The sequence below is a fragment of the Chaetodon auriga genome, chromosome 7 (assembly GCF_051107435.1).
Source record: "Chaetodon auriga isolate fChaAug3 chromosome 7, fChaAug3.hap1, whole genome shotgun sequence".
NCBI classification, from domain to species: domain Eukaryota; kingdom Metazoa; phylum Chordata; class Actinopteri; order Chaetodontiformes; family Chaetodontidae; genus Chaetodon; species Chaetodon auriga.
In genome coordinates this window covers 10,611,894-10,624,284 of record NC_135080.1, presented here as the reverse complement: position 1 = coordinate 10,624,284, position 12,391 = coordinate 10,611,894, and the positions used below count along the sequence as shown (strand labels likewise).

The 12,391-nt window shown below is 44.7% G+C and overlaps 1 protein-coding gene across 2 annotated transcripts in view; it reads left to right on the top strand.

Moving 5' to 3' along the window:
* map3k10 (mitogen-activated protein kinase kinase kinase 10) overlaps positions 1-7,071 on the top strand; it is a 33,270-nt gene extending 26,199 nt beyond the window's left edge. The window contains exons 6-12 of one of the 2 annotated variants that reach the window (XM_076734632.1): positions 256-378; positions 461-599; positions 1,369-1,481; positions 1,562-1,848; positions 3,355-3,889; positions 4,721-4,771; positions 4,893-7,071. In XM_076734632.1, coding sequence (XP_076590747.1) covers positions 256-378; positions 461-599; positions 1,369-1,481; positions 1,562-1,848; positions 3,355-3,889; positions 4,721-4,770 — 1,247 coding nt within the window. In that variant the 3' untranslated portion in view covers position 4,771; positions 4,893-7,071. The remainder of the gene's footprint in view (positions 1-255; positions 379-460; positions 600-1,368; positions 1,482-1,561; positions 1,849-3,354; positions 3,890-4,720; positions 4,772-4,892) is intronic. The other variant, XM_076734631.1, reaches the window with a different exon arrangement.
* Positions 7,072-12,391: the final 5,320 nt, after the last annotated feature.

The window sequence follows — 12,391 nt, the reverse complement described above, 5'->3', positions numbered from 1 at the left end:
AATGATGTATTGGAGAGATTGCATATCTTTATTTGATAGACATGGCAGAGAACTGACAGGAAATCATAAAAGAGAGAGATGAGGAGTGACTGGGTGCAACCTGTTGACAGTGCAGTTCACGTCCAGCATGTTATCCCCTAAGCCGCACCTCTGTGTGACTTTTAATTTAACTTGTATTGAAGCTCATTCTGGCCTGCACCTCACTGTTTGTGTGTTTCCAAAGTTAAAAATGTTTCTGCTCTTGCTCACTCGAAGGCTTTGAGCACAAGATCACCGTCCAGGCGTCTCCCAGTGTGGACAAGAGGAAGACTCAGGGGAGCGAGAGCACCACCCCGCCTGCCAGCCCGGGGGTCATACCCCGATTGAGAGCCATAAGATGTGAGTGCAAATACCCGAAAGTCAGAAAGCTTCCTGTGCGAGAGAAAGCCAATGTAATGTGGGTTTTCCTACTGTCCGTCAGTGACACCGAGCGACGGCAGTAAGACGTGGGGACGCAGCGCTGTGTGTAAGAAGGAAGACCTGTCGACCAGCAAGAAGAAAGGACGCACCTGGGGACCGAGCTCCACCCACCAAAAAGAGAGGGTCGGCGGGGAGGAAAAGTACGTGCACGATATGTTTACATACCAGTGTGCAGACAAATGTCCCCTGTGACTGTTACACTGTCACTCATTGAATCATTAGATTATTACTCAGGCATTAATGTAAAAGCAGGGTTATACTGTTGTAGCTGGTTGAGGTGGAGCTCATTTTGAACTATTTTGTATAAGACTATAACTAATGATTATATTTATTATGGATTAAGCAGCTGATTATTTCCTCCTGTTTTTCTTCATGTTTTCCACAGTGTCCAACTTTTTGGAATCAGGGTTGTACAGTATTTGTAGCACCTTTCCTCACAAACCTGCTCAGATAGGAAGAGATACATGTTACAGAAAGGAAGAGACATAACACAGAAAGTCACAGCTCTTTGTAAATAAGTTTTGATCAGTAATTTCTTACAGTGGGTCAGTGTTTTCTACAAGGAGGTTAAATATCACAAAGCACAGCGCCTGATAACACTGCAGAGACGAAAATTGGATGGTTTTTGTGAGGTAACAAAGGCTAACAGAGGTTATCACAGGCGAAATGAAACAGACTTTTCTCCCATTTTTCTGGATGGATTATTGCTCATAACACAGAGAAACAAAACCTTTCAATCAATATCCCATCACAGTCTGTGGAGCAGTCAGAAGCAGAGCAATTATCTCTGGAAATGTGGTGGAGAAAATCTATGCTGTGTGTGAACGCTGTCCTCACACCACACGAAGCGTTCTGATTCCTATTTCTTTCTGGTTGCTTCTGTCTCGATGTGATTTTGTCTGTTTGTAGACTGAAATCACTGGGTGAGGGATGCAAAGTTTGGTCGTCCAGTGCACCGAATCTGGGCAAGTCCCCCAAACATGCCCCCATGACCGCTGGCTTCTCCAGCCTCAATGAAATGGGTGAGTCTTTTCATTGCCAGCTGTGCATGATTAACCGAGTGAGAAGAACCTCATCTTAACCCGTTTTCTCTGTCAAACAGAGGAGTGCTGCGAGTTTGAGGAGTCACCAGGGTCCTTGCTGCCCTCAGAGACCAGCAGCAATGGGGCTGTGGACGACTCGGGGTCCATGTGGGGCAACCTTGGGCCCAACACTTTGTCGACTGTCGGTAGCTCCTGTCAGGGAGGCCTGGGGTCGGGGGCGAGCTACCAGGACTCGCTCCGTCGCTGCAGCCAGAGGAAGAAGAGCGATATGTTGCTGTTGGGTTGCGCCTCTCTGCTCGCGTCCGTTGCCCTCGGACAAGACCTGCTGCAGCTCGGAAAACTACAGGTGAGAAAACTGTAAAACATCCCGTGATCGCTCGAGTTTCATCTCTATGGAAGAAACCACCAGACTCGATCACAGCATACCTTTAAGGAAAATTCTTGTGTTTTTCAACCTCAGTTTTATTCTGTAATTGATAGAAATTACATAATAAATAGATAAATGAAAGTACTATAAGACAGCTTGGAAGCCATTTGTCCCATTGCCTAATAAAGAAACACACTAATGAAAGGAAGTAATGAAATGAAGAGGAGAAAAATACGACAGTGGTTATGCAGAAGAGACTGCACCTCATCGACCGCAGAGGTCCACACACTGACAGTACGTCACTTAATTCAATTCATTCTTCTGATCAGAGAAGTAGATCAAGTAAGACAAACAGTCATTATGCTCAAGCAGTTTTCTTTCAGCCAACTGACCATCAGATTAAATGCGTCGTCGTTGGGTTATAATGTCGAGGAAGAGTCATCGTTCTGTTGTTATGTATATTTTAATGACAAGCATTTTAAACTGTCGTGATCGAACCTGCCCACAAATCCAACCACTGCTAATAATAAAAATATACATAATAAGAATAAATAAGCTCACAAAATGATCCGCAAGTTTATCACCAAACATAAACAAACCAAACCTTTATTAGAGAACATAATATCACAAACAAGTTGGCTACCAAGCAGAAGACCTGCTGTAATAAATGAGTTTCACGACCAGCACTGTTTCTGTGGCACATCTACTCAATATCGATATATGGGTGGAGGTTTTTTTTTTTTTTTTTTTAGGAATTTAGCTGATATTTGAGGCTATAAGCATGACTTTAATTTTCTCTCCAGGAGCGGTCGTTATTTACACTCAGCTCTGTGTTATTATTCAAGATGTCGCCATTATGTGAGGTTTTATTGTTTTTAATTAGTTTTTATTAGTTAAGATACCTCCTGGTTCATGGTTTTTATTTTACAAGCTGTAAACAAAATATCCCTTACAGCATAATAAATGTTTACATTGTGGTGAGCATCATTCACATTCCCTTTTCTTTATTCCTTGTATTGGATGTCTGCCCCATTTAAACAAGCAATACAGTCGATCCTTTCTTAGATGGATATTTCCAGCAGGCCCCAAAGCCAGCGTCGTCTCATGATTGCACCACTAACAGCGATATGACATCACCTCTGGGATGGGATGAGGCAGGATGAACAAGCTGCCAAATTATCAGCAGGAAATTAGTGACGCCGTCGAGTCAGCATGAACCGAGTTCTGCACGGACGCTTTCCAGCACCGTGTTGATTCTGTGTTATGAGGATTTCTGTCTGCTGTCGAAGCAAACGAGGGTCTTACCAAAGTAGACGCAGAGAGTACAGAGAGAGGATCAATGAGATGATTTGGATGTAATCTTTTGCTTTAATCGGGGCAGAATGTGATCATCAAAGAGCTAGAGTGGCAACATTTTCCAGCTGATTTCATGTCAGTCAGACTGCTTCTCAGTGGCGTGTTAACGTTACTTGATGTTGTTGTCAGGTGCTTCAGGATGAGCAGGACCTCAGAGAGGAGCAGCGTAAGAAGAAGGAGGGTCTCTTCCAGCGGACCGGACGTTTCCGTCGCAGCACCTCTCCGCCCAGCCGAAACCTCTCCCTCTCCCTCTCCAGACATCACGACTCGACACTCCCCTGCATGGACCCTTCTCCCTCTGTCACACTCCTCTCCTTGTCCTCTCTGTCTGACTGCAACTCCACCAAGTCCCTTCTTCCCTCCGACCCAGACGAGTACCCCCTGACCCCGATGACGGGGGTCAAAACACCGGCTGCGCCGCCGACCCCTGCCCTCAACCCGCTCTTGGACCTGCGGGCGGAGAGCTTCAAGAAGGAGCCCAATCAGTCGCTCACGCCCACCCACGTGTCTGCAGCCATGGCGCTGAACAGAGGACACAGACGGACCCCTTCAGATGGGGCGATACGACCCCGAGCCCAAACTCTGGGACACCACAGGTCACCGTCAGATGGGAGCATGCCCATGCCTCCTCCACCAGGAGTACCACACAAAACTACTAACAAAGGTAAGAGATGAATAATTTAGAACTGGATTTTTTTCAATGTTACAGGGAAAAATGAGCCAAAATACTTGACTTGATAAGTGAAAACTCTCACCTGTTGGTGGCGCTAGGCATCAGCAAAGTCATGAGGATTCACACTCTGTTCACCAGCACACAGTTAAATGACATCCTATATGCTCCTATGTTTCCTCAAAACAAAGTTTACCCTGAAAGACATCAAATAAATCACACACGTCAAACAAGTACACTTCTGGTGCGTTCATGGCTTGTGGGAAACCCTGCTATCCTGGAGTGTTAGTCTGAAAAACCTTTAAAACACACTCTTCATAGGTTTGAAGCATTTATTGCAGTTGTTGCCCCATCCCTCACCTCGCAGACCACCCACCAGAGCCTGAAATGACATGAAATACTTTTTTTTGAACATAATCATATTAAAGAAATGTTCAAAATTCACACAAACTGAAATGCTAACATGTCTGGTGGAGGGAGATCAGGGGCAGAGGTGTTAGTCCACCATGTCTGATTAGTTGGTCTTTTATTAAAAACTCAATTCTATGCTATATTGCCGCCTATAAGAGTGAGAGGATCATGTAGACACATGGCTGCCTGTAGTATTCCTGTGATATGTCTACAGTCATTCAGGAGCATCTGTGGGGCTGAAAATACACCCCAGACCAAACCACCTCTGTAAATACATTTTTTTTATGGGAGACATGACTCCAGATATTTTTTTACTGCAGGGTTAGGGTTAGGAGTTAAGGTTAACGTCACCCCCCCTGATAAAAATGAACAAATCACCTTCTGAATATATGCTCTGATCATTATCTGATCTAGTGCAAAGTGACATCCTCATCAACCTACAGTCCAAAGCCAAAAGATATTAGGGTAAGAAAATCGTCACATTTGAGAAACTAGAATCAGAGAATATTTCTGTTCTTTTCTTGAACAATGACAGTCAGAGTTGGATTTTTTTTTTTGCATTCTTCTTCTCTCTTTCATTATTCAGGTACACCTGACACCCTAGATATCCCCCGTCTCCCCGACCCCTCCACCCTCTTCCCAGTCCCCCATCGGCGTAAAGCCCCCGCTCCACCGATCCCAGACCCGGATCCTCTCTGCCTCATCAGTCCGCTGGAGAGACCCAAGACGCTGGAGTTCGCCCCCCGGCCGCGGCCCACCCCAGCCAGGATGAGAGCCGACCCCTGGAAGCTGGGCTCTCTCTCCCGGACCCTCAGCTCCTCGCCGGGCAGCAGCTGTGACAGCCCCCTCGGCTCAGGGGACAGCAGCGCCAGCACCGCACGGCCCAACCTGATGGACATGGACGTGGAGGGCCAGAGTTCGGACCACACTGTCCCTCTGTGTGGACAGCGGCAGCCTGCCACCCTGTGTGGACAACACTATTTGTAGTGAAAATAACAAGTGAACATTTTCGAGTCCGTTTTTTTTTTTTTTTTTTCAGAGCTTGGGCTGAGGAAGGAATGCCTACTGATGTCTGAGCCGAGCAAAGTGCACTCACTGAAAGTTTGTGAACACATCTTTCATGTCATGTTTTAGGCACTTACTGGAGGTCATTCCTCTCGTGTGTCCTTTTCGTGTCCTGATATGGTGTGAAACCCTTTCAGCAAGCCCTTCCCTGATAGAGCTCTAACCTGCACGACACCGAGGGTCCTAGAGGCCTTTTAAAAGCCTTGTAGTGTGCTCACCCACCTACCTTACCCAACACCTCTTTACACCCTCGGAAGCCATCTTTACCTGCTTCTTAGTGACCCATGACCAGGTTGGTTTCCTTCAAGACCTTCGAAAGCCATTCAAGTACTTAAAGAGCCACTTTTTGACTTTGCTAATTGTTCATTTCGACCCACCTGCCTGTGCTTTTGCCTGTCTGTGCAGCTGCTCACTCTCTGCTTGCATCTCTCACTCCAAGGATCGCGAAATAAAGTTCACGCACATTTCACCTAAACATTCATCGCTTCAGGAGTGTTTCCCAGACAAAAAGAGGAGCTGGACTGTTTCGAATCCTTAATAAAGAGTGTCTTTCTTCTTATTTTTGCACGCTGTTTTTTCTGCCGGTGCGCGGACATCTCCCATAAACCCTCCATCCTCAGCTCTGCCTTCATCCTCACGCGTCATCTCTCTGTATGGGGGTCATCATCACCTCGTCCCTCCAGGACTGAGACGGGAAAAAGCCTTTTTCTCGCTGCACTGGTGGACTGGTGAGATCCTCAGCCAGTGAAAAACACAGTTAATTTCTCAGTGCACCCCTTCTGCACCCTGTTAGCAAAAACGTTTTTCTATTGGTTCGGCAGACCAGGTGTGTTTCTCTTTGTGTGAATGTGCATATATTACAGTACATGTGTGGAAGAACAAAATGGGTTCTTTCTTTGCGTGCTGGTGCTTTTTCAGTGCATGTTGTTTTCCGTGTGAATGGTTCGCTCTGTGCTACGTGCAGCACTTCTTCAAAATAAGACCGATGGTTGCTACACGCGTTCTCATCTGTTTGTCTTTTACACTTTTTTCTCTCTTTTTTTTTTGCTGAAAACATTCCTCACTAGCCGTCAGTAGCACTCTATATGGATCCCGTTCATGCCGCTCAAATGGACACGGAAGAAGGAAACACAGTTAGGACGCTTCGTATTCTCCCCTCGCCTGTTGTGTTCAGCATCAGTGGCCCCTCTGGAGCCGCGTTGTGCATCTAGTCAGTCTCTCTGTGGACTCGAGTCACGGCTGACAAATCAACTTTTCTCCGCGGAGTTGTTTTCGCACAGCGGACGTTTCCTCTTGGCTGCAGGTGGTATTTACTTGACAGTGCAAATTTCTCAGAGTGAGTGTGTGCGTGTGAGCGTGAATATGCGTGTGTGTTATTATTTGTATGGGATGGTGACAATCCCATTGGTAGAAGAGTGAGCCCAAACTCATTCTCCTCATGTGGTTAAGAACACTGAGTATTTATTAAATTTATTGTTATTGTTGGAAAGGATTAATTATTATTATTATTATGACGATGTTCTTCCTGGGATATCTGTAAATATTTGTTAATATAACAGGAAAAACCAAGGAAAACCTAGGAAACTGCTTACTGAAACGTCCATGTTGTCTCCAGTCTCAACCTGTGACATTTCTCGGTTCAGTGAGGAGAAAGTGTGAAATGTGATGAATGAGAGGCGAATAAAAAAACATGAAAGATGCTCCAGTGTCAGTGCTAAATCTATTTTTTCATTGCATCCGTTATGTCTGTGAGGTAATCACGTAGAGCCTCAACAGATGAGATGGAAGAAGTACTCAGATTCTTGAGTAAAAATACAAGAAGCGAGAACAGAAAAATACAAGTCCTGCATTCAAAACTTCATTAAAATGTACAAAGGTATTAGCACTTGTAATGGAGTAAAATGTTATGTACTGTATATATAAATTTATGACATTATAGATGTGAATACTGATGCATGAATGTTTTAGTATTTTACTGTTGTAGCTACTACAGGTATTATAGTTCAGGGGGGTCCAGATGAGGCGTCGGGCCCCTCCAAAGACACTGCTTTACTGTAAGAGGCCGCAAGCCAAAAAGATATGAAAAAAACTTTATCAGCTTGTGTTTCATGAGCTTATTGATTGTTTTTCATGTCAAATCTTAATCTGAAAAGTAACCAGTACTAGTGTTGTAGCACAGTAAAATTATATTTCCCTCAAATATTGTGGAGTAGAGGTAAACAGTAGCACACATGAAAATAATCTTGTAAATTACAAGCTCGTCAAAACTGCTCTGAGTATGATACTAATGTAGTATTATGATTACTGATGGTGGTTATGTTGCCGTTTGGTGCTTACATGCATGTACCAGCAGACAAAGGTGCCTGCAGTAACACACAATATCCTCTAGGTGTCATCACTGTGGCCTATGATGTCATATCATCTCCGGGTCTGCTGTTTTTCTCTGTGTAATGAATTCCTGTAGTCGCTCTCTGACTCTGCAGTTACCACAACAGGCAGATGAAGGTGCACTCATGCATTCAACGAAGCAATCGAAGATTTTAGGAGTAAATTTGAGATGTAAGAGCAGGAGGAAACCGTCTTAAAGGCCAAACAAAATGTCATATTTCACACTTGCGTGCCAGAATTGGATGGAAAGACGAATGCACATGCAACATGTACACATGACACAAACACACATCCTCACACACTCCACTGTTGTGTCTGTCAGCGTGACCGCCAATCAAACACCCTTCCAGACGCCAGCCAGTTACCTAGCAACCCCTCTTCACTTCCATGGTGATGCTATTAAAAGCAACAACAAAGAAAACGAGAGGAAAAAAAAAGGGGATGATGGGCCTGAAAATGAAGTGAGGAAGAGAGAGAGTGAGAGAGGTGAGAAAGAGCCAGCAGAAAGGATTGTGCAGGCTGAGCTTCGCCTGGCTGCTTCACAGCTCGCACACACAAGTGTTTTGTCTGGTAGGAAGACACTGTGTGCTTCGCCCGTCTTTTTCTGTCTGCCTTTGTCCTCAACTGCAGCAGCAACTCTCTCACGTTTATCATCTTCTCCGTATTTCCCCTCATCGCTTCCTCAACAGATTTCCCACCATATTTCTTCTTATCTATCATTCTATCTTTTCCCGGTTTCTTCGCTTCAGGGAGCAATCATGGCATAATTAGAATAAGGAGGAGGTGATAATGTTGGCTCCACTTCAGACCATCTAAAGCACGGATGAAAGAAAAGAGACAGAAAGAGCAAACATGTGTGTTCAGATTTGAAGTGAACCACGGCCCAGACTGCCTGCTAGTTGGTGTGTCCTCAGACCTCCACAAGGACTCTCTTTGTCTTTAACTAAATCTTTATCAGATCGTTAAACCATGAAGGAAGTTTTATTCTGAAAGGATCTGTGTGAAGTGTTCTAAATTGAGCCCATGCTGGAGGAAACCAGTGCCAAAGTCATGGATGCATAATGAAAGTCCAGAAGTGATTTTGTGAGTGCAGTCATGATCAATCAGATCCCAACTCACTGAAACTGAAGAAGAAAGCGTTGAAAGCATTTAACGTTTCGATTTCACATGTCAAAGTCAGCCAACTCGTCACAGATAGTACTGCTCTGACTTTGGTTGTGGAGTTTGAAAGAAGTGGGCCTGAGGCTTGACTCGTTTTAGTTTTTTGTTCCAGGAAGTCAGAAGGTGAAGCTGAGAGCTCGTTACTGATGCAGCTCACCTGATGTATGCTGCGTTCAGGAGTCTACAGCCAGAGCTGCTGAACAATCTCACTGTCCATCGTGACTTGTTGAATGTCCATCAAACTGGGGGACTTGTGGGAGACAGGTCAATTTAGTAGCTGCTCTTCATATCTTTCAATCATTTTGCATGGTCTTCATCATCATGACCTTCACAAAATGAATTTTGAAACTCAACTTTTAAGCCATCATGGACAAGAAGCCCTTGAAGTCGTTGAAGAGATCATGTGACGCAATCAAAAGCTCCAGAAGAGCTATTATTTAAGACTGTTTTGTCAAATGCCTCATCCAAAATCAAGGAGAAGCAAGAAGCAAAAAATGAAAATCTGAACATCTACAATTCAATGACTCTGAGCAACTTAAATCTACAGATGAAGATCATGTGATATGAACGTCACTGCCAGGCTTTAGAAAACTCCTCCAGAGCCACAGAAGACATTATACGACTTCTTCTTCCTCATGTGTAAATTGGAGGAATGTCCCTTTAATAGTTAGCATTGACCAGTACTGACTAATGTCTGGTGAGCTCATTTCTGTCTTACTCCACACACCCAAAATTTTTCATTTTCAGGCTTGTAGTCTTCAGACCCAATCCATGCTGACTCAAGTGACATCACTTGCAGTAGTACTCCCCGACATCTGTAAACTTTATTCTGACCACACAACAACATCATTCCTCTTTGTTTGAAACTTTATTCATAATCTTCATTAACCAATCAATAGTGCATTCCCGGGCTAGCAGTTCAGTAAAACCAGTGATGGAGGCCTGCGATGTTTGGATGTCGAATGGAAAAAGGCCTCTTGGGAGCGAGGCGAGACAAAAACTCAGTCATAGCCTTGACGTCCCCAGCTTCATGTCCTTTTTTTTCCTCCCTCTCCATCACCACAGAAACAAGCAGGATGGAGATCTGTGGCTGTGAGGAGCAGCTCTGCGCTCTGGTACGAGTCCCTCAGAGTCCTCCTCCGCTCCTGTGTTACCGGTCGCCTTACTGTGCAGAAACAGACGAGTCGGGTGAAAGGTCATTTGGACAGCGGGGGTCAAAGGGCATTGCACACACTCTGAGCCAGTTCTGGATCCCTTGACGTAAGGGACATCAACAGAAATACCAACAAATACAGACACAGTCACAAAGCAGCTCTGTGGAGGAGCTATAGTAAAATTCTCTTTTCTATCTCTTGCTTTTCTTTTCCGTACATAAAGTAAGTCAATAAAGTAAAGCTTTTCACAACCATAAAACTTTCCATTTTTGTTAATTTTTTTTTGTACATTTGTATCATATATTCACAAAAACTACTCTGACATTTGACAAACATTTACCTCAAATGACATCAAAGCAAAAGAGCAAAAATAACACAGCCAGTAGTTTGACTTTTCCGTCTCTTTTTTGTTGTGCTTTTTGTTGTTTTCAAAGCTACACTGGTCTCGAGATCACGTATCTCTTTTTGCACAGACAGCGTGTTGTCAGATTGCGCTCACAATAACAGCCTCAGCTCCCATTAATCAGGAACTGATCAGCCAGAAGTGAACCTGTTCTGTGTGCAGCTAGTTATCCCCAAGACGGTCATAGCACACGTTGAGCTAGAATGACTTAGCACAGCGAGACACAAACAAGATGGCGGACTGGCGCTTTGGAGAGAGGACCACAGGAGGAGACCTATCCCCGAGGGGCTCATGGGTGAGTAGACTCAGCCCGGGCAGCCATGGAGACCGAGCCTGCAGGTGCCGTTCCTCACTGCTGTTTTGCTGATTTCTTTCCTCTGGGGTACCAGGGGAAGAGAGAAGAAGAGCGTAGAGAGGCACATCAAGAGTGAGGAAGGCTTCTGCGCCTGGTGTTTTAACTCCAGAGCCGAGCGATCAAAATCAAATGTTTGAGAAATTGCACCAGTGAGTTGTGATTATTTGTAGTAGGTGTGTAGCAAATCGCTGCAGCCAGGTGCAGAAATCTCGAGGAAAACCCTCTGGGAAAGGCAGAGATTGTGGCAGATTAACACCTGAAGTTCGGGAATGAGATGTTCAGCTATCATATATGGATTTAACCCTCAGGTGTCCACATACGTTCAGCCATATAATGTATGATGATAAATCTCCTGAACGTCTCTGTTTGTAATCTCGTGTCTCTGCTGCAGCTGCTTTACTGGCCTACTTCTCCCTCCACTGGAGCCTCTCTGTATCATGCCGGTCTCCTCGACGCATGGTGCCGTCTCTCCAGAGTCCCATTGACACACTTAGGTCCCTATTTACCTCCTAACAGGTCACTGAAAAAAATGGGGAGGGGAAATCTTTTACAGCATCTTTGATTTCCTCTTCCACCTTTTTTTTTTTTTTTTTTGATTTTCTTAAGCAGTGGAATCAGCTCTCATCACCTCACTAAGCTGAGGCAGAAGGTGATCCTAATTCATTAAAAGACCTTTTTTTTTTTGCAGATTTATCTGTTACTTATTCTACCGCAGTGATCAGAGTCTGTCACCGCCTTCTGTGTGTATTTATAAAGGGCAGAATGGATAAAGGTATGAGCAAACAGTGTGGCAGCATGCCATGACAGAAAGCAACAGAGCAGATATAATCCCTATCCCATACATCTGAAGTAACTCTCTGGAGTCGCACGTTACATGCAGGAGGTGTGCTTGCACATGGGAAAGAGTTTCATGGCATCAGAGACGACGGGAATTCAGGTCATGCTTTGATCATCAGTCCAACCTTCTGCAGAACAGGGCAGGCAGATTTATACCTCTGGCAAAGCTATCATAAAAGCAATAATTGCATTGTCAATGATTTGGCTTCACAAGTCACAAGAGAAGCGGTGGCAAATTATCTACGTATTGTTTGACCTCTGCCCACGGATATCCACAAACCATATCATCAGCAGTGTTGGCTAATGCTAACGCTGCGTGTTGTCTGTCCTCACAGCTCTATGTTTGGAACAAGTTTCAAACACAGATAAACTGAAAGAGGAAGAAATCTCAAATGGCACCCTCTTGTTGAAGTGCACTAATGCTGAGTGCTCCAGGACAGATGTGTGATTGTTTTCCCTGCACTAACGCTGCCCAGAGTCTCCTCGGTGTGTTATCGATGTCTGGGAAGCTTCAGCATTACCGATAAAAGGTTGGACAGACGTTTAGAAATTTAAAGTGTTTCTCGCTTTGAAACTTTAGAGTGGATCTCCATCTAGCCAACGCCGGTTGATGGAACTCCGATCCCATTGGCTATTTTCCCTTGTGACATCATTAAAGGGAGAACAAGCAGGGGCGGAGGGAGGGAGAGAGGGAGGGGCTTCGACAATCTCAACAACAGCAA